Genomic DNA, 22,329 nt, shown 5'->3' with positions numbered 1-22,329 from the left:
TCAATCTTCAAAAGTACCTTCTGTATCTTTCTTAAGAACACAGAGTGACAGCAGTTCTACACATCTGTGTAGCTGAAGATGTGTAACAGCTTTAAAGATGTACCTTTTACAGCTGAAAGAAAAGGGCCAATATTTCTCATACGTGTTTCTTGTTGCTAGTTACTTTGTAAGATGTCACAGAACCTTGAAAAGAGCACTTCAAAAAATCAGATTACCTCTAGGATATCCCACTGCAGAACACTAAAAATGGTTAAAACTGACTGGATATAAAATTACACCCCTGGTCCTGTAAAAGAAGGACCATGTTCTAAATGTTCTTCATGTTCTAGAACTCCCTGAGGAGACCAAGCCCTCTCAAACACCCTCTTCTGGTAGTGCAGGAAAGAATATTAAGAGGCATTATAAACTGGAGTCCCAATTTGCTGAGGAAATGGCAATAAACACAACAATAGCAGTAAAAGATGGCACAAAAGAAGGAGTGGTTTAACCAACAAAGGCAAGGTGTCACTAGTTTGTATATTATGACTTCATGTCCTGAATTGCTGGTTTGAAGAAGTCAAGAGATTGGATACTCTGCATGTACAACTTCACTGAAAACTGATGTTAAATACAGCAAAGCTACTCTTAGAGGACATTAGGTTTAAACTATTTTTCTTAGTCTTACCACATTGCCATATACACTCTGATTCAGCTGTTTAATATTTGTGGATACTGGACTTGAAATGATACAGTCATCACTGTCAGTTTTTATTGATTCAACAGCATCATCCTCTTGTCTATCATCTTGATCTGAAAAAAAAAATCAGTGTAGCTAAAACCTTTATTTTAGACAATCTGAGACTTGCTGAGAAATCTGATAGTACTACATTTCCTTTTCTAATAAATAAAGAATAAGTGCCAGGTAAATCTTCTCTTCATTGCAGAAGATTAATACTGCAAATCAATGACCTTTAGAGTCACAGAAACTGTATTTTTTTCCTGGTTTGTTAAAAAAATAGTAATATTTCCCAGATGAAAGGTGGCAAATAGAATGACATAAGTCCTGTGATGAACTGAGGTATGAACAACTGTTAGCTTTATATAAGAATGTGGCCTGAATTTGTGGATTTCCTCTGACTTCCTTTAAAACCATGCACATGTTAAAGAAGAATGCACTTTTTTTTTAATAACAAAGTAATTCTGTATGCAGATGGATTATTTTCTAGAGCATTCAGGGGGTTTTTTTCTCTGAAGCAAATTACTTATAATAAAGACAACATCACGTTTTTCCAGTCTTTCTTATGAATTCTTATGCAGAAGCTGCAAACAATTAAACATAAAATTTTAGCATTTTGCTTGTGCTTTTACTTTAAATTTGGTAATGTTGACTTGGTTTATTTCAATACTAAACAGTTTAAGCTCAGAGGTGGAAGAGGATTATATAATCTTTAAAAAAATCTTAAATAAATTATATAATCTTAAATAAATCTTTATAGCTTATATAATCTTTAAATAAATCTGCCTCTAACACCTTTAAGTTACAGATGTGATAAGGCATACCACTCCTCTCACTGTCTGAAAGGATTTCTGAGACCAGCATTGGCTGTTACCTGCACACAAAAGGAGCATATTCATTAAAACAGTCTTTAGAAGAGCCTATTTCTAAGGAAGAATATAAATATCCTTTAATATTTTATGAATCTAGGTAAGATACCAGATTTTTGCAATCAACTGCAATACAGTTTCCATTTGGGAAGATCATCCACCACCCAGCTCCAGCTTGTAAAGCACCCCAGAATCTCAGTTCCTCATAATGAGGCAGCTCCCATTGCTAGTAAGAAATGCTTATGAAAATGGGAAGAGCCAAAATTTCTAAAATACAGCTACTTATCAACAACAATGAATTCTACCTTCTGGCTCCAGTTCTTCAATGACTTCTGTCTCATCTGCAGAAGGAGCTGCTGTTTGCTCAGGTAACTGCTGCTCAGAGAGATGGGAGAGCTCTTCTTTTCCCTGCTGAATTCCTTCAGCCACCTCCTTCCCCTGATCCTCTGATGGCTGTTGAACCTCCTGCACCACACACTGTAGGAAAAATACACTTACACTCTGTATAACAGTCCTTGAATAGTAAAAGCTGCTAAAGTTCAAAACTTGAAGAGTTGTGGCCCACATTCATTATCCACAGCCTTTAAACAACTGTATTGCTTGTGCAATGCAGGACAAAAGAAGGTGGCAGCTGCAGGAACATATAATTGATACAGCAGAAAGACAGTTCTCTAACTATGTGTATTTGTGGAAACATAACAATTATAATCATTTTGTACCTGTCAGTGTATATACAGCCTGTTAAGATTTCCAGATTCATTTATATTTCATCTTGTCCTACAAGTTCTACAAGATTCAGTCAAAACCCAACAAAACACACAAAGAACACCACCACCTCCTTATTCAGTTAGCAATTTTATAACTTAAATTATACAGTATTTGCTGTTCCAAAAGCAAACTAATATCACAAAAAAGAAGAATCAGCCTTGCTACACAGTACAAACATGTTATCTAGGGTAAAATATCTGAAGTGCATAACTTATTCTGAAGTAAACTTCTTTCTTTTTGAGTTCAGTTACATAAAGTATTACCTCATAAGTGGATCAGCATTACAGACAAGGCATCTTCCATGAAAATTTGCTGGACACCTCTGCATTATTTATTATCCAATCTCCCACCCCCAGAACCCATGAGAGAACTGTCAGCTATCCACAGAACATCTGGATTTTCCAAAACTTGACCTGAAGAGTTATTTCTATTCTAGCACATTTGGAGCCTCACAAAGCAAAGTAATACAAACAGGTAAGAGCCTTATTCTATAAATAAAGGTTATCCTTGAAGTTTTCAAGTCATAGAGAACTGACTTTATGTTTCTTATGTTCCTTCTAGGCATAGAGTATGTGTCATAACCACTGTGTTTTATACAATGTTCAGCCATTCTTTTTAATTCCTTCAGTAACAGACTTGTATTCTGTCCATGAAAGCTTCAGAGAGAACACTTTTTGGTTATTCTAGCTGACCACCACCACCCCATGTGGTAAGAGGAAGACTTTTCTCAATCAAAGTCCCAGAGGAGCTTTAAAGTAGAAGAGTGGCAGGCAGGTAAGAGTCAGTGATTAAATGTGGGAAACTACAGTTTGCCAATCTGCCAAAACTTATTTTCACAACCAACTCGACCAATACAAATTACAGTATTTAATACTTTCCTTCTCCTTGAAATGCTACATATTTTGGTGGTGCAGCCCCCCTCCATCATCCTGGGGCCTGCTCTGTGACCTCAGACAGTCCTGATAAGCCTTGACTGAACTGGCTGAGTGAAGTGTCCCTTGACCAGATCAGCTGAACCAGGAGGCTCTCCCTGATCTGACCAGGAGCTCCTGCATGGTACAGGTGGGAACAATGGGAAACAGCAGCTGCCCAGGCAAGGTGGTAAACAAACAATGAACAATTATCCTTTGTAGGTAAACCATTTACCTGATTTTGGAACGTTTAGGATGTCCCCCCAAGATCCTCAAAATGATCATCTCACCCCATGAGGATCAGCACAGCCAAGTCAGATATGGCAATGCACTTTCTGAGCCCTTTCTAATAACCCATGGTGTGAAACAAGGCTGTTCTCACACCAACCCTATTCACAGTCTTTTCCAGTAGGATGCCCCAAAGGGCCAGGGCAGACCTCGAGGATCAGGACGGGACCTACATCCGATACCTCACTGATGGAAGCCTTTCCAACCCAAGGAGACTGAAGGCCCACACCAAGACCTTAAACCATCTTGTCCAGGAGCTGCTTTATGCTGATGACGCCGCCCTTGTTGCCCACACAGAAGCAGCTCTGCAGCGTTTAACATCCTGCTTTGCTGAGGCTGCTGAGCTCTTTGGGCTGGAAGTCAGTTTAAAGAAGACAGAAGTTCTCCATCAACCTGCACCTCAGGAAGTCTTCCTTCATCCCCATATCACCATTGGCCAATCAGAGCTCAAATCAGTCCAGCAGTTTAATTACCTGGGCAGCCTCATCTCCTCGGATGGTGAGATTGATGGAGAGACAGACAACAGGTTAGCAAAGGCATATAATGCTTTCCAAAAACTCCATAAAAGAGTTGGGCGAAATAAACACTTGAAGAAAAGCACCAAGGTCAGTGTTTACAGAGCCACTGTGCTGTCTGCTCTCTTATATGGATCTGAATCCTGGGTCATCTACAGCCACCACCTGTGACTCCTGGAACGCTTCCATCAACGCTGCCTCCGTACAATCCTAAACATCCACTGGTCAGATGATGTGACCAATCCATCTGTTCTAGAACAGGCAGCAGTCACAAGTATTGAGGCCATGTTGCTGAGAACACAGCTGTGCTGGGCAGGGCACATCTCCAGGATGAAGGACCAACCACCCCCTCCCTAAGATCCTGCTTTATGGTGAACTTGCCACCGGCTGCCGCAAGAGAGGAGCCCCAAAGAGGAGATACAAGGACTGCCTGAAACAACATCTCAGCCTTGGCCATATTGATCACCAGAACTGGTCTACTCTGGCCTCCAATCAGGAGCTCTGCAGACACACCATCTATAACGCTGCTGATTGTTTTGAGAACACAGCAGGGTCACCCTTGAGGAGAAAAGACAGCACAGAAAGAACTGTGTTTTGCAGAATGTACCACCTAAGGAGTCTTTCTGCTGTGCCTTTTGCAACCTGACGTGTCTGTCTCATATTGGCCTCTTTAGCCACCAGTGTGCCTGTAACAAACATGGGTAGAGCCTTCCCAAACCTTCGTTCACAAAGCCCGGCCGTGATGATGCCCGAGTAGAGCAGCCCCACTGTGAACTGCAGCCCAAGTGGAACTGTCCCATTCCTATTGCACTTTGGGATAAAAATCCAGTAGTTACCGACTTGGGTTATGGCCAGGATGGAAATTACTGAGACCAATGCTGATCACCTTGCAGCCCTATGACCAGTGGTCCTGAGGGAGGCCCTCTGAGCTCTCCTGGGCTGCAGTGGCTGCTCCAGCAGCTCTCTCTAAGTGGGGCCTCTCAGAGCTCACAACCCCTCATGTCTGCAATACCCCAAAGACCACTGCTGACACCACACAGCTCCACACTCCTCGAGGTGCATCCCTTGCCAGTTGGGAAACACAAAGGGATTTGATGTGAGTCTTTCACTGAACCCCAGGGGAACTTTTGACAGGTAACTTTACACATACAGAAACAGGCCTGCACATAATTTTACCTCTGTGTGTGTGAACTGACTTTGGTATGGATGTTACTATCTCAAATCTATAGTTAAGTCATTGTTATAATTGTAGTGAACCCTTTGGAATTGCCTTGTAAATGTTAAAGTACTTCCATGTTATTTTCAACAACAGAGCCCCAAGTTATGAAGAAAATAAGAGGAAGCCTTTAATATATAGTAGACAATTAATACACAAAAGTAGGTATAAATTCACTGGAGAAGCATTTGGACAGGGGGTTATGTCCTCCTTGGCCTCCCTGCATTAGCATTACTGGTTCTACCCCCTGCTAGAGCTTCTGTGTGTGAGGCTGGGCAATTCTTACAAGTAGTTTTGGTGAGTCAAATCATTCATCCCACTTTTTAGCCAGTTTCCTTTCCTGAAAACAATTATTTGCTTTGGCATGTATCACATTAATAAGAACCTTAATCAAGAATTAGATTCTTTGCTATTCAGAAAATGAACTGGAAAATGAAACAGGCTGTTCCTGTTTTAACCTGCTGAACTTCTAATTCTCTTGCATGGACACTCTCTTGCCATTTCACCACAAGATCTGGACATCTGAGAAGGCCCAGCTATTTCATTATTTAGGTCTAACAGTACTTTTGTCTCTAGCCAGATGGTGAGACTTAGATTTTTAAAACAGCTAGGGGAGGTGCCCACCCTGATGGAAACCAAGTAGCTGTCTCCCTTAGAAAATCCCAGTTTGTGAAAAATTGAACTTTGAAAAGTGACTGTTTGGACAGCTGAAGATACACTGTGTGTGTGACTATCCAGCTAACATTTCAGTTTTTCTTATCTTAACTCTCGGAAGATTTTATTCACCAACATTTGCCTTTTTGGTTTTTTATAAAGTTAATAAGTGCAACAGATTGACTTAATTCTTATTTCCAGTTTATACTGTATAGCTCACAAGAAAGTTCTATTCATAGTAAACTAAACAACAGCAGAATCTGTTAATTGAAAACTGATGTTAACATTTCAAAAATAAATCAAGGCATTTATGAAAGGAAAACTTATCACAGCTAGCTTTTAATTAATGCAACACAATATTATTATTATTATAATTATGTAATATTAATACTCATAACCTTTTAAAATTACCTGTTGAAAAACTTTCCTTTACTTACTGGATTTAATTAAAAGACTAAAGACAGCCTATTCTTAGTTCTCTGAAGACAAATTATTTCAGATCAAATGAAAATGTACAGTATGCAGCAGAGATGTTTGAGTTAGTTCCACACAGACTCTCCCAGACTCTGGAAGGATGTGCAGATGACAGTGTATCCCACATTTAGCAGTGTAATTGTTTTCACAGCGTGTGCTATCTCAGCTGATAAATCTCATTTAAAGGGTGACTCTGCACTGTGTCCTATTGCATCTCCTTGGCACAACCCTCAGGAGCTGTTTGGCTCATGCCTGGTTTCTCCAGAGCCATTTCTATGCTGGTGCAAGGGGTGCACTGTACAGAGACACTTTAATAATGCAGAGAGCTGAGAAACACAGTGCAGAGGGATTGGATTGGTCCTGACAGAATTTGCCCTAAGCCTGTGCAAGTTGAAGCTTGTGAAGTGTGGAGCACATCAAGCACTTCTGAGGGTGTCACACAAATATCCCTGCACTGAATTCCCCCCCTATATGCAGTACTGTGCTGTCACTCATTGCCTGGGACGTGCCAGGATTGTGCTGTTAAAATAATCCAGTGTTCCTGATTATTAGTTCTACACATTGTCCATCCTGAGCCATAAGCAGCCTTTCATGCTTCAACATGTGTGACAAAAACAATTAGGACTTACTGCTCCCTGTCTGGTACTGAGATCCAGAAAAGAGACTCTCCTGTCTGCTCCTGCTGCTCGCTGCCTCCGTCTGGGGGTTGGTTTCTGTCACAAAAAAACACATGAAGACCAGTTATTGCCACAGTCTAACCATCTTATATTGCAGTAAATGAGGAGAGACCCTGATGTGTCTCAAAGCCAAGTCTGATGGCACTAAATTCAATTCTAAATGGATGAGATGATTTATCAGAACTCATACATGACACACTTCTCAGGTTGCATCATGGAACCCATTGAGATTTTCCTAGAATATAAACTTACATTATGAAATAATATAAAACATTAAAGTTACTCCAGACCTAGAGTAATTTAAACAGCTTAGATTAAAAAAAGCCCATTAAAAACTCTAGTTAATACATTTCCACCTGATAGCTTTTATTTCTTAATCAACTGTTATGTTGGAAGTCCCTTCTTTTTCTGTGACTCTTATTTTAACTTGATTGTACTGTGCATTATATTACCAAAATTCTCTTCAATATCCAGTAAAAAAACCCAATAAAAAACCCAAAGTGAAGTAATATCGTAATACTCAAACATTTCTGAGTATTTTCTCAGAGACTTTTCTGAACAACCCATTCTAGTGATCTGACACCTAGTTGGTTTAACATTCATGAATATTGTACTAGAATAACATGTTCACAAAATCTGTCATGGCTTAAAAAAATTAAATATAATAATTTCAAATGTTCTAATGACAATTTCAGTAAAAATAAATAACTGAATTTAAGACTTTGCCTCCTCAGGAAAGGTATAATTCAACTGGTTCTTGATCTCTTTATATGAAAAACCTGTCATTCAACTGCTGTTTTCCAGTTCAAGAATCTTTAACTCCATTAACTTTCAACACATCAAGACTTGAATTAAACTATGTGAACTGAAAAAGAAAATTAGGTCACCCTGAAGCTTCTCTTCTCCATGAAGTAATTCTCTCTATGAAGTAGAGACCCAAACATACCTGGGATGGTTGTTCATGTTCCCTAAAACTGGATGTCTGTTTGTAAGGAATAATGGCTTGATCCATAGGAACTTGTAACCTGACCCAATATTCTATGGTACCATAATTTTGAACATGTCCTGGTTTTCCTAAGGAATAAATATGGGATTGCATTAATTTTCATTTCCAAAATAAAGCCCTTTAGTAAAAAGCTAGGAAGCCCCACAAATTAGAGATTAGCTGACTTGTGCCTGTGCATTATGACAGTGTTTGTAACAAGAGATCTGTAGCTCGTGTTAGAAACAGAAACAACAGCTCCTCTGGCTCCACATGTATGATCCAAAAATCAAAATATGACTTTTTCATACTGTAATCTGCAATACTTATTGTGCAAGCTGTAGAGTGAGTTCAGGTCAAGTTCATTATTTTAATCTCTTCAAAGCAAATAAAGCTTAGGACAGTTTTGTATGTCAACAGTTGGAAGTATCCCAAAAAGTGGTATGTAATTTAAATTACTGGCAAAAGTATCACTTTATAAGGGCTTATTAAACCAGATTCTTTACAAAAGTGGGCAGTTAGAGCTCACTGAATATGCTGATCTGACATTTTTAAAAGTAAAAGCAAGCAGCACAGAACATTCAATACTTCTTAAGAGTGTCTTGTCCAGGATACCTTAAAATTATTTTTAAATTATGCACAATTTTAAAATAATGCACAAAATATAAACCAACATCCCCACAGATTATTCATATAATATATGAAATATAATTAACTATAATCTCCATAGTTTGCACCTTTTTGATGCTTTACAACTATTACATGAAGACCTTTGTCCTCCCAGTTTAAATTACACCGTCTCTTCCTTTATTTATTGATAAGGAGTAAGAGGATATATTGATGGCATTTGGGCCAGCTAGAAAGCCCTGATATTTGATAGGGGTGAAGTGGGGGTCCCTCCCAGTTTGGGTTTTTTCCCCCCTTTTACCATTATGAGCAAAGTTGCACCTGTCCAAGCTTTCCCACAACAGCTGGTAGAGCCACCAGAACCTGCTGCACATCCCACAGAAAGCAGCCTTCTGTAGAAAGCAGCCTTCTGTAGAAAGCAGCCTTCTGTAGAAAGCAGCCTTCTGTAGAAAGCAGCCTTCTGTAGAAAGCAGCCTTCTGTAGAAAGCAGCCTTCTGTAGAAAGCAGCCTTCTGTAGAGAGCAGCCTTCTGTAGAAAGCAGCCTTCTGTAGAGAGCAGCCTTCTGTAGAGAGCAGCCTCCTGCAGAAAGCAGCCTTCTGTAGAAACCTGGGGTTTTTCTCCCTTTGAACTGGTAATACGCCAATTCGATTTTTGCCCAAATGCACACGGCTCCCACTTCCAACAGGGCATCCAACAGAACCCCCTGTGCCATTTGCATTACCAACTAAATGTGCTGTGCTGTGGACCTTGCTGTTGCTCTCCAGGGTCCCCTGCAGGCTGAGGTGGCAGGCAGCCAGGGTTTGGTACTCGACGCCCTGGGCGCGGTGCAGCTCCAGGGGGACGCTGCTGTGCTGGAGGTAGTGGCACAAGGTGTCATCAGCCTGCACCAGGAACTGGGAAGTGAAGTCAAAGCATGGGGCACCTCCACGGACTACTGGGCTGATCTGAAGCTCAAAGTCATAGAAGGCATAAGTACAGAAGGTTGCAGGTTCCTGGTCACCAAAAGCGTGCATGGCTTCGGGAGAGAAGATCACTTTGCTGATATGAATTTCAAGAAGGTTCTCTCCTTTCTCTAAATGAATAGTTTCAACAAATCCATCCATGGGATCACCTGGTGATATTTCTGGTCTGGACTTAGGTGATTTTGCATCATAGATGATATCTCTTAGTTGGGCTGCAACAGATAAAACAGAGCTATAATATGACTGTCTTTTTAAAAATCAAATATAATTAATGGCTGAGTAGAAAGGATAAAAGCCTAACTCAATTCTGTGAACAATGTTACTTTCTTAAAGGCACTACCAAAAAGAAGAAATCACACTTTAAATCATACATCTAATGCTCACTGAGAACACTGACAACAGTCAAGAGCATTTCTCAGTGGCTCTGCTTCAGTATACATAAAAATAGACACAGGCCCCTAACAGTTATTATCAGGTTATAAAGGAGTTAAAAAGCAAGAATTCAGAAGTTTGATGCACTGTTCAAAATAAGTATCACTGTGCAAATGTACCAGAGATTTAAGATGCATGTTTTTGTAGGGAAAGAAACAATACATCTGACTTTTAACATCTGTTAAATCTTGAGTGGGTAGAACTCTCAGCAAAACCCTTCCCATGGAAGGTTGGAAGACAAAACATGAGAACTGTTACAACATCAGGGGTTGCAAGATTTTCTATTTCAGGCTTCTTATGCACCTTTTACACAGTGAAGTCATTAAAAAACTATTTGAAATAATATGTCAGTATATTATAACATGACTTCAGGGTTTTTAGCAACAGGAAGTGATTCTGTAATGACAGGACTGCAAAACAAAAGGCTGATCATAAACATATGATTTACTTTAAAAAATGAAGTTTGGTAATTTTATTCTTATTCAGCAATAGCTGCAGCATAATCTGCTTTGTTGGATTTTGTTTGATTAGTAACTGTCATTGAAGTCAATAAAATAGTACACAGATAATTTTCCATGAAAGAACTAACCTTTCTACCAGTTTTAGGAATGGAAAAGTGTTTCAAGTGAAGAACAGATTTACAACAGTAATTTACAAGAGATAAAATATAAAAAAAAAATAAATTAGAGAAGAATCATATAATGTGCTGGGTTGGAAAGGACTCATCAGGATCCCTGAGTCCAATAAAGATACCTTCTAGTTTTCTGATCCGTGCAGCTCTGATATCAAGAAGGTGGGCATCCTGTTCCAGTTTGAACTCATAGTCTTTCTGTATCCTTTCCAGCTTTTTAGTCATTGTTTCTACTTCAGTCTGAAAAGAAAATTCATGTAAAAATGACTTTTGAGGCTTGTCTGCACTGATATTGCAAATGCTTCTGGCAACAAATTAAAAGAGAGTTAGATTTGAGGTAAAAACATTGACAGCACCCAAAAATGCAGCAGTTTTTAATACATCAATGCAGCAATCAGTTCTAATTTCAGCAAAATCTAAACACATTATTCAGAAAAACAGAGTAGCTGTTCTTTCAGGACAATGTTCCAAACAGTTTCTTTAATAAGTCTGTTATTTTAAACTTAAAGTAATCGAATGAGAAGTCAAAATATGATCTGCAATAATCCAACAGAAGAGAGTGAAAGGAGCAAGGGAAGCTTATCAGATAAGCACAGTTACTGTCTTACCTGTGAGGAGCTGATAAGAGCTCAGAGATAATGCCAAGAAAGCACAGCTTGAGGGCTCTGATGAGGATGAGTTAAAAGACTACAATTATATTCATTGGGACCTCAGGTTTTTTTCAAACAATGCTTTCAACACCCCCAAATTTTATGTTCAGTTCCCCATGCACAGGCTGGCTTTGTTGCTTGCTGAATTTGCAAGTCTTAGTTATTGCAGGTGTCAAAGCTACAAATGTTAAAATGCCATTATCAGGTTATTTTCCACTGTAAGCAGAGTTTAGTACCTGGTAATCTTTGCTAATTTTGTGCTGCATAATTAACATATTCCTTGTCTTTTCAAGTTCTTGCACTGTTTCTGCATGTGTTAACTGCAGCTCCCTTATGGAGTGTTCTGAATCCTTATGGATCTCATCTTCTGGTTTTTCCAAAAACAGAGGGTCCCCATTCTTCTGCTGCTTCCGATCCTGGAGCAAGTTCAAAAAAATTACCAGAACAAACTTTTGCAAAAGGTTTGGACCTATTTGTGCCTGACTAAATGCAACACTGGGATATACTTGTGGTAAAACAAGAAGACAGCCAGCAGAACTTTATAAATTCTGAGCACACAAAAATAGGAACAAGGTAGACTAGAAAGTGTTGGGGTTGTATTAAGCAATGTAATCTTTTGATTACCAGCACCAATTAAAGCACATCAGCTATTCAGAAGCAATCACTCCTGGCTATCCAATGAAAATACAAACTTGTTCATATATTTGCCTTTTATATAATTAATAATCCTGCTCAGTGAATGTATAAAATCTGAATTATTATTCTCAAGTCTAGGTTACTTCTGTTATTAATGCTGGGGTTTTAATTTTCATCGAGGGTTTTTCGGTGGGTTTTTTTCTTTCTTTTTTTCATTATCCTTATATAATTATCATTTGCATTTCTGTTGCAGAAAAAGATTATATTTACAGCAAACACTTCCTCAAGAAAATAAAATGTAAGTCACTCAGTGGAAACTTGCTGCAAATTTTCTGAGTACTTTTGGTTTTCTGTTTCAATAAACAGAGAGAAGTTGCTAAGCATTGCTGTGTCACACATTAGAACTTCCCTGCTTATGCTCTGCTCGCAGAAATTACACAATTAGTGAACAAAATTGCTTTTAACAAACACTATAGGAAGAACAAAATGGCCTGATAAGTCATTTAACTGAGAAAAATGGTTGTGAATCTGATTTAAAATAATAGAATTAATGCAAAATATATAGACTCCTAGATGGTTTGCACTGGCAGGGATCCTACAGATCATCTAGTTCCTCATAGGCTTATGCTTTGTAAATTACCTTTATAAGCAAGAGAGCTTCGTTGAGTTCTGCCACATCAACATCACCTTCCTGAAACTTAAGGGAAAGATGGCATCAGATGGGAATCAAAGAAATACATTCTCACTAGACATGCCACTTTGCTTGATAGCATGAATAAACAAACACTTATATTCTGCATTCTTTTATTTTCAGGAAGTATTCGTGCTATGCATAAAACATAGAGGGTTTTTTTGTCTCATATTCTAAACAGAAATAGAGTTCACCTTGGTCAAAGACTTTACTTGATTTTTCAGATCATCTAGTTGTTGCTTTTGTTCCAGGTAGCATAACTGCAGGTCCTTGTTGTCTTGCATCAGCTTTTCCTTTTGGTCTTAATATGGAAGAAGAAAATATTAAGCTTAATTCAACATAGTTAAAAAAATTAAACTGGCTTGGACGGTTTGGTGGGAACACTACATTGGGGAATACCAATCCTAAAACACCACACTTTGGAGTTAACAACCACACAGACAGGGACAGAAAGCTATTCCTCTTTGATACATCTCATACATGTAAGGACTAAAAAAAGGGAACCTACAGTGTCAAAAATCTACACTTTTTCTATTTCTAAATTGAGAGGTAAGGCCTGACTAAGTACAGCTTTCTGTTCTGGGGGAGGAAGGGAAGAGGGGAACAGAGAGGATATAAAATTCTTTGTCAATCTGAATGAATTTGAATTCATCTGGAAACAGGAGGCTGAGATGCTGGTCTCAAGGGTCTTGAAATGTTCCAAGGCTTGTTTTAATTTTCCAGTGTTGATATATTGACATCTTTACTAAAAATGAATCATGTGTAATGCCATTGCTCTTATCCTCAGTAGCCTGACACGTGTGAGGATTCTTCACAAGAGTCACTTTTAATTCAGACACACAGTCACCACAGTAAGGTTTTAATTCTATACAGTTATTGAGGAAAATGCAATGCATTTGTGCAGTTGAGAAGAAAATGTAATTAGAAACACTAAGGGCTAAACCAAACAAGAGAACAGTTAAAATAAGCCTTGTGAATGGACAGAGAAGACAGCAATTGAGGCTTCCAGATCCTCCCAACTAACAAACCTGAAAGATGTGTATCTGTTTGGAGATCCCCCCCAGAGAGAAATGGCCCCTTATGTTGATTATGTTTCTTTTCCCTGTAATATAAACTGAGATCTGGACTGGCACTTTTTCCAAGGATGAGACAAGATATCCCTCTCCTCAAGCAATTCTGTCTCACCATGGATTTTCTGGTAACAGCAACAAGCTCAGTCCACTCTTTTTCTAACATGAACTCCAGTTTTTGTACACATTTGTAATATTCATTCACACTTACACTAACTTCAAAATTGTGAACAGCCTGTTGAGAATCTGGAGAGGCACCTTTTAAAAACACACATTTGAAGAATCAACTCTAAACTAAATGTTTTCAATTCCTGCCTGTGCTCTTCTTTTGTAAACCTTATATTGCTACAGTATATCACAGTGTTGAGATAAAAAAAAAGAAAAGATTGCAAGCTCTTAAAAATATTCACCAGAACTTATCCTACAGCATGGGAAAAACACACATGAAATAATCTGTTCAGTAGATTATAAGAAAACTGTGTTATTGTAAATGTACAAAGCTGTAAATAAAAATTAGTATATACTGAAAATATTAAAAAATTCTGAATTAATAAAATTAAAAGACAATTAAACATCATCACCAGGGGCCAATATAGGCTTCATGTAACTTTGTACAGTAAACAGAAGAGTGGTTTATAACTTGAGAGAGACTGTCAGATAAGCCTCTTTTCTGTAAGAAACACTGAATAAAGAGTAATTATTAACCAAACAAATGCAGAATGAATACAGCTGAAATTATATGAGCCTCATTCAGCACATAATATGCATTGGGTCAATTTTTGTATTTAATAAGTAGTCATAACATACTCATATTGAGCAAATGTACACTTAAAAGGCAGCTTTGAAAACACCACCAACAGAAACTACCCTTTTCTGGGCAGAAAACCTCAACTGCAGTCTCATGTCTTGAGAAAATGATGTATTTTTCAGAAACATACCTCTTTCTACTTTAATCTTGTCAAGGATCTCATTTTTGTCTGCTAAATCAGACTTGATAGCTGTCTCTAGTTTGGCAATCTGCAGTTTCAGCTGCTGCTCCTTGGATTTCCACTGCTGGTCGTAGGGCAGGCTGAAGACACTGAGGAAACACAGGGGACAGGAATCAACACTGAAATGGGAGTATGTGAAAAGGCAGGTCATTTCATGTGAAAGAAAAGCAATATTGTAGATGACTGTGTTATAGCAGAAACATATTTAAATTCATCTGGTTAAACATCTTCTTATCTCACTGTGATTTATGGAGAACAAAAAGACTGTAAGTTGATTTGTTAGTAAGAGTAATTTTTCTCCATAATGATAGAGGAGAAAGAAATGATCACCAGAAATATTTATAACATGATCAAACTTTGGAGAAATCCACAATTAACTCAGGTGAGAGACAACTCATCAACTACCTCTATAAAAAAACTAAATATTGTGATTATACAACTGTTATAAGTAAAAAAATGTGTTATTTGTACTCAGTTTTTTTACTGCCTTAACTTTTAATTTCATCACAGACAGTGCAAGAAGTGTAACAAATATTGTAAGAATACTATAAACAAAATTTGCTATCACTCACATTGTGTTTAGTCATTGATATTTTTTGACAGACATCACACTGAGAAGCCAAACACTTTTAAAGGAGAAATAATTTCGATAGAAGAAAAGACTTCAAGCATTTTACCTGCTTTCTGAGGCAATTCTTAGCTCTAGGACATGTGTCTTATTTTCTAAACCTCTTTAAGTGTAAAAAAAAAAAATCACATAATTTTACAATAAAGGTTTATTTGAAGGTCATTTTAATATGCTTGTGGCAATGGACTAGAATGACTTCTTTTCTTTACCAATAGCAGTGAAATGGTAGCTATTACCAAAACCAACCAATCACCTCTCAAAAATAAACATTGGAGAAGCTCTCAAATATCAGACTTTCTGTAAGTTCACTGAGAAGTGCTGGAAGAACATACAAAAAGTTCAAACACCCCTTTGTTAAAAAAAAACAACAACCAAACCAAAATTAAAAAGGAACAATCCCAAAGGCCAAAACAACCCTAATGGAATATATGTCTACCTAGATGGATTCTTTCAATAATAACTCTAAAGAAAATTATTAGAAATAATAAAGAACTTCTTGTGTTTATGTTCAAAACAAAGTGAGCCTCACTTGTTTCTAATTACATTTTTTCAAAGCAGTAACCTACTACTTGGGAGAGCATTAGGAAAAGTTGGCCCGTTCCAACAGCAGAGATGAAACACAGCCAGAGCCCCACAGGGGGTTCCAAACACCTCCTGAGATGAGAAACTGGAGCATGAACATACTGTGATAAATAAATAACTGTGATTCGTGAAACAAATGGGTGATTACAGCAAAATAAAACAAACGGACTGTAAAACTTAATTACACCCCCATAAAGAAATAAAACACACCCTCACAAGGTCAAGAGGCCTAAAACCTCCTTGCTATGCTAAGAATAAAATAGAGTAGAACTTTAAATCTTTAGGTGCCTGTTTGTCCAAGAATGCATGAATTATGACTGGTTGTAGAGATAACCCTTTAGCTTTATTTATATTATATATATATATATAATATAAATTATATCAATTATATATTTTTTTAATATATATATATATACACACAATATAAATATATTGTATTTATATTAAATACTTAGCAAAACCCTGTAGAATGGATATGTCTAAGATAGAATTAATATGCATGAAGTAGCTCAGATAAATACTAAATGTACCCTGTAGCAGGGGTGCAGATTTGGGAAGCTGGTCCCATCTCTGTCACCCAGCTGGCTGCTTGCTTTTACCATATGATAAACTCTTATTCAAAACCTTACAGAAACTCAAGACTTTGTTTAGCACAGTATTTCCACGTGTGCACACTCAACATGCAGATGCACATTCCAGCCCAGTGTATGAAGACCCATTCAACAGGACAGGAATCTAGTTTTTTATCTACAAAAACCAGAACTTACCTATTATGCAGCTTATCATAGTTTTCCTTCAAGAGTTCATTCTCTTTTTCTAGATAATTTATTCTTTCCTGTAACTATTATGGAGAAGGATCATTTCAGCACAAAAGGGAATTACAGTGAAGGTGTGAAGACAAATAGTTAATAATTTGTATGCATTGTCTGGCTGTTATTTGTTCTTTTTCCACAGAATCAGAATCACAGAATATTCTGAGCTGGAAGGGCCCTGCAAGGACCACCAAGCCCAACTCTTAGCACTCTGTTCTAACCAGTGGAGCCAACCTCAGGGGCCACATCAGTCTCTCAGAAGCTTCAAAGTAACACCACAGGGATTTAAATTTGGCCTCAACAGTCTTTTCCTGTTGTTTCTGTGCAGCTGAGACTGTTGCAGTGGAACAGTATCTAATTGCATTCTCTCTTATGTAAAATAACATAAAAATCTATAGCCTTACTTTTTTAAATTGCCATTTCAGTAAGTGACTATTAGTATTAGCTACTGTATGACTTTTGTATAATTAATATTTTTTACTGCCATTATAGAAACAACACATCCTTGCTTTTAAAATACTCACTAAAGCAGGATATGATTTTAAAGCTGAGACACCTTAACCAGGGAAGACACCTACATGCATTACAATAGTTTAAAGGTTTGGAGGAAATATCTGTAAGATAATCCTGGTAAACTTGGTTCACGTAAAATACATTTAAAATATGTGAAATTAAATTTAAGTTGCTACAAAACGTAAGAAAGAACAAGTAAGCTTGTAGACTCTTACTCTTCATATATTGAAGAGAATGAGGAATAAACCACCTGATTTTTAGCCCTAAATCTGGATGCCTGTTAGTGATGACACTGCTTTCTGAGAGCCTCTAGACAAAGTAACAGAAGTGACTGATTTGAACTGCTAAATCAGACGTAATACCACATTTAATTACCACTGAAATTAAATCAGGTCAAAAGAATACTAATAAAGTAGCAATACATTTTCAAGAAATCAAGTATGATTATTTTTCAGTTAACAACACACTTGTTCAGTATCAGAACTGACACAAAATCCTGTGGTTTAACCTCAAATACTGTCCAGACACTGGTGCAGTGATTATGTGGCAGAGGGATCAGGTGTTGCTCACAATTCCATAAAATGCAAGCAGCAGCCACTGTTTTTGATTTTAATGGGATAAAAGTATATATATAATGAGGTCAATCTTCTAAATGTGCTTGAATGGTCTATTCACATTTCTGAAATTAAAAAGTACCCCATCATTAACTTTTCCCTTATCTATATGTACTACCTAAAGCAGGTTCAAGATCTCTTGAACACAGTCTCACCTCTTCTGTCCTCCTGTTTGAAATAGTTACTGATTGCAACTCTTTTTGAAGATGGAAGCACTTTAACCTTTCCTCTTTAAGTTGTGCATTCAGTTCATCACCTTTGGCTAATAAAGCATCGTGGTTGGTCCTCAAATTCTTTAGGTTCTATGAGAAGGAAGAATATACAGGATAAAAATAAATAAAGGACTTTTAATTTCCTTTACCTTTTCATTTACTTCAATGGATTATAGTAAGGCACATTTAACCAATTTTAATGCTGACAGAGCCTCTATTTGCAGAATATTAGTTAATATTATACTGCCTACATTCCACAATCCTTAAATAAATCCTCATTCATTAAAAATTTCAATGTAAATCACATTAAAATTATGATTTGAGACAAAACAGTCCAAAGGCTCACCTCCTGATTAATAAAATGACTGAGAACTTATGCCAAATATATATGTGAGTACAGATTAATGATTGCAGACAGAAAGAAGTTAACTTCATTTTTTCCATATATATTCCTACAAAATGGAGAAGCTGAGTATGAACCCTGCACAAATTATTTATGTTCATATGTAGCCTGAATAGACTGGAAAAGAAAAAGAAAACCATGAAAAAGCAATCACTAACTTCATCTTCAGCCTTTTATATCTCATTTCTCAGTAAGAAAAATGTCATAGAGAATAAATAATATTAGCAGTCAATCTTATTTCAGAGAGTTAATGAAGTCTATTACTCATAAATTTTTAAGTCTTTCTTCAGGGCTCCTCTTGCTCTGTTCTGTATCTGTGAACTGTATTTAAATAATTTCAAAAATGACACCCTAAAAATCATGTTTTTACATTCTTCTCATATCTCTCCACATTTCTTCCTCTCTCTCTTAAAGATAATGTTTGCCAAGGAAGATGAGAACGTTCCTGGAACAGAAGGAAGATCCCTCCCTCCAAATTATTATAAATTTGAAATTAAGAGGCATTCAGGCAATACATGATTTTCCACTTTAAAATAATTTCCCCAAACATATGAACGGAAGCTAAACCCTAATGTGAGAACAAAAGAGCCAAACCTCCCCAACTTTACCAAAGATTGATAAAGTGAGAGGGGTCTGGTACCTCTTTTTGTAAATTGGTACATTTAAGTCAAAGCTCTCTCTTTAAATGATCAGGAATCTCTAATGGCAACCCAGGTCACTCTTCATAATCTGCTTGGGATGACTTTGCAGATAAAATCACTAAGACCCTTCTGAAAAAGAGAAATAAGACTAAAAATCTCTACTTCATTTGCTTGAGTGCAATGTAATATGTGGTTCACTTTCATGTACTCAGTATTGTCAGGAATTGTTGATAATCTGTTTTTCCATTTAGCATGTTAATGTGACAAGAGTATAGGAGTGTTACTGATCAAACTGCATTTACCTCCTGAAGCTGGAGAAATTTTCCTTCCATAGCTGAAAGAGCATTGCTTTTCTCAGCCAGCTGTTTACGGACCTTGATCATCTCCACGTTGTCCTGAATGTTTAGCCTTCACAATGAAAAAGAAATGAACCATGAGAACACATATGGAAGAAGATTTCGTGTGTAACACCCAAATTAATTTCTCCTCCTATAAACCATCCTACAGAATTTAGGGAGAGAAACATTCTACTGCATGGTGACACAGCAACTTCAATCAATACATCTACAGCTTTGCTTATTGTATAGAACTGGACACGACAGGAAAACAATCCTACACCTAAAGAGATTATTTGTTTTCCATTCACTTCTTTCCCACCACCCAAAGTATTTGGTGCCAGTAGAATACCACTTTGTATTCACAGTTTCCACCTGTCAAACACTGTTAAGAAAATAAGCCTTAGCAATTTATACTGGAACACCTTAAGGCTGGTACTCAAACAACCTGTAGGTGTGTCTTAACTACATGAAAATCCCTTAATATCCATGTTCTTACAATTCTGAGATTAATTTGAGAATGTACTGTTTAACAGAAAGGATGTTTAAAATAATTCCAAGTTTTAAAAAATATTTAAGTGTTTTTCCTTACTTCAAACCAGTGCAACTAAACCCCGTTCTTTCCACGAGTATGGGAAGAGAAAATAATTGTTTTCATTACTTTCATTTTTTCAGAAAGTTAAAAAAAAATGTATTAAATATAAGCAGTGTAATTTTTCACTTTAGCCAGCACATAGCAAAGGTGGGGTTTTTTTCCCCACAGACTGCTATTGTTAGAACAGCTTCAGAAAAATCACTGAAACTTTGAAGTTTTGCTATGAACAACCCCTGGGGGAGAGAAGTATTGCTGAAAATTGGACACAAAGAATGCACAGCTTATAGCCCTCTAAGGACATGCTGAAGAAACCAGAAGAGAAAGAAGAAAGTAAGAAAGACAGTACCTGGAAAAACGATAATAAAGAGGATGACAATGTGGACTAATGAGCATGAGAAGCAAGAAAACAATAACCATTAGAAGATATAACACTAATTAGCGAAGAGAATAATATCATCTAGAACCAATGAATGTTAATTTCTTTGTTTGCTAAAAATGTATAAATACTGAAGAAGTTTTGAATGTGTGTGTGCATCTGGTTGGAGCCCCCCCCTGCCCTCAGCACTGGGAATAAAGCAGTGCCACTGTCTAATACCAAAAAATAGTGTTGGAGAGTTCAATGTATCCTGATGCTTTCAGCAGCAGTAGGGCCAATATTTTTCTACTATTTGTAGATTCCAAATTCTTAATGAGTATTAGTGAACATTAAAATGCCCATATGAGCTTATACCTAAAATTTTATAAGAATTAATAGTGAAGGATTAAAACTTTATGACTTGAACTTCAGCTGAATCCGTATCAGCTGGAAATGAATTCTCTAACATGGTAATTATGAACTTGTTTATTTATGAAAAACACATTATAACTTCTTACTGTAACTATCTCCATGGTTATTTGGAGACTCAGTTTCACTAAAGGGAAAAAATGGATAAAGCCCCTATTCCTTTACAGAAATTTAGTAATTTAGCAGTAATTTCCCCAGCTATGTATAAAGATTATGACATAGCTCTTCCAATGCTTCCACCATGGAACTCCCCAGTTTTCCCAGTACCTTTGGCTTGCTGTGCCTTGCTCTTTCAGCCTCAGGAGAGAGTCTTCAATCTCCTTTTCTTTCCTCCTCAGCTGACTCACCAGAATCTCTCTGGCATGTTCTAGTTCCTCGATGTGTTTCCTTTGGGAGTCAATCACAGTCTCCCTGCAAGTTCAAACATCTTACATTCCAAAAGCAGGGAAGTATTTAAGAAAAGGAAAAACTTCAAATGAATACTCAGCAGAGCTAAAACTTTTAAGTGTTCAGCAAAATTTGTATTTCTTAATCACAGGCATCACAACAGAGGCCTGAGAGTTTAAATTACTATGAAAACACAACACAAACTCTCAAAATAAATGTTTATGTGGACTGAACAATGCTTAGCAGAACCTGCCTGAAAACACTGTCCATGGTGTCTTCTACTCTATATTAGAATTATCTTCCCTCTGATCTATCAGTACCAAGTGTTTTCTGAAAAGCAAACCACCAGGACTAGCTATCAAAAGATTATGAGATCTTCCATGGATGGAGCAGTTAAAGTAATTTTTAAGCTTTTATTCTGAGATAGGTAAATTTACACCAAAAAAAACCACAAAAGATGTGTCTTAAACAGTGGGGTTTATGCAGTAAATGCAATTTAAAAAATAATTGATGAAAACATTTCTGTGCAATGATTTCCTGTGATCCCAGTAAATCTTTGTGTTTACACAACTCTGAGCACAAAATATATGACTGCACATTAATTCATATATTTCTATGCTTAGCTTGCCCATTTATTGAAAATATAGCATTTACAGATGAGGTCTTAAATCCAATTTAGCTAAATCATTATGAAAATAAAGAAACATGCTAAAATAGCTTTTGGAAAACCAGATTTCAAAACCCATACTTTAGAGAAGAAAAATGTTCTAGTCAGACCCCAGTATCTTTAAATTAGATGTTAACTACCTTTTCTCCAGCCTATATAACACCTATCTGCTCATGTAAACTCTATGTCAGGGATGTTATAGGGGTTTATTTTCAGTTAAAAGGTGCAGTTGGATTACAAACCAATCCTCCTTGTTCCTTATCAGAAAACATTTCTGCATTGTTATTGTTATCAGATCCAACCACTTCAGTTTATTTTCTGAAGTGAAAACTTCTGAAAAGATGTATTTTTTTTCCTCTTCAAGAAAACCATAAGTTTTAAGAATAATAGTGACAAAAA

At 37.0% G+C, this 22,329-nt stretch overlaps 1 protein-coding gene across 9 annotated transcripts in view; it reads right to left on the bottom strand.

The window, feature by feature from the left end:
- Positions 1–22,329, bottom strand: part of RPGRIP1L (RPGRIP1 like) — a 45,221-nt gene that overhangs the window by 10,969 nt on the left and 11,923 nt on the right. For 8 of the 9 annotated variants that reach the window (XR_007904965.1, XR_007904966.1, XM_051790440.1 and 5 more), the window contains 14 exons: positions 21,144–21,287; positions 19,465–19,570; positions 18,062–18,208; positions 16,735–16,808; positions 14,707–14,846; positions 12,893–12,999; positions 12,648–12,704; positions 11,608–11,787; positions 10,844–10,961; positions 9,418–9,870; positions 8,034–8,161; positions 7,040–7,123; positions 1,890–2,061; positions 665–789 (listed from right to left, as the gene is read on the bottom strand). Coding sequence is in view for 7 of the 9 variants with exons in the window: in XM_051790440.1 (XP_051646400.1) it covers positions 665–789; positions 1,890–2,061; positions 7,040–7,123; positions 8,034–8,161; positions 9,418–9,870; positions 10,844–10,961; positions 11,608–11,787; positions 12,648–12,704; positions 12,893–12,999; positions 14,707–14,846; positions 16,735–16,808; positions 18,062–18,208; positions 19,465–19,570; positions 21,144–21,287 (2,035 nt within the window). In the remaining 2 variants the exon portion in view is untranslated. The remainder of the gene's footprint in view (positions 1–664; positions 790–1,889; positions 2,062–7,039; positions 7,124–8,033; positions 8,162–9,417; positions 9,871–10,843; positions 10,962–11,607; positions 11,788–12,647; positions 12,705–12,892; positions 13,000–14,706; positions 14,847–16,734; positions 16,809–18,061; positions 18,209–19,464; positions 19,571–21,143; positions 21,288–22,329) is intronic. The other variant, XM_051790475.1, reaches the window with a different exon arrangement.

Source organism: Manacus candei, unplaced genomic scaffold (genome assembly GCF_025592945.1).
Source record: "Manacus candei isolate 608988 ecotype Guabito, Panama unplaced genomic scaffold, ASM2559294v1 h1tg000003l, whole genome shotgun sequence".
Classification (NCBI taxonomy): Eukaryota; Metazoa; Chordata; class Aves; order Passeriformes; family Pipridae; genus Manacus; species Manacus candei.
The sequence above is the reverse complement of the archived record's forward strand: the minus strand, read 5'-3'. Positions and strand labels throughout refer to the sequence as shown.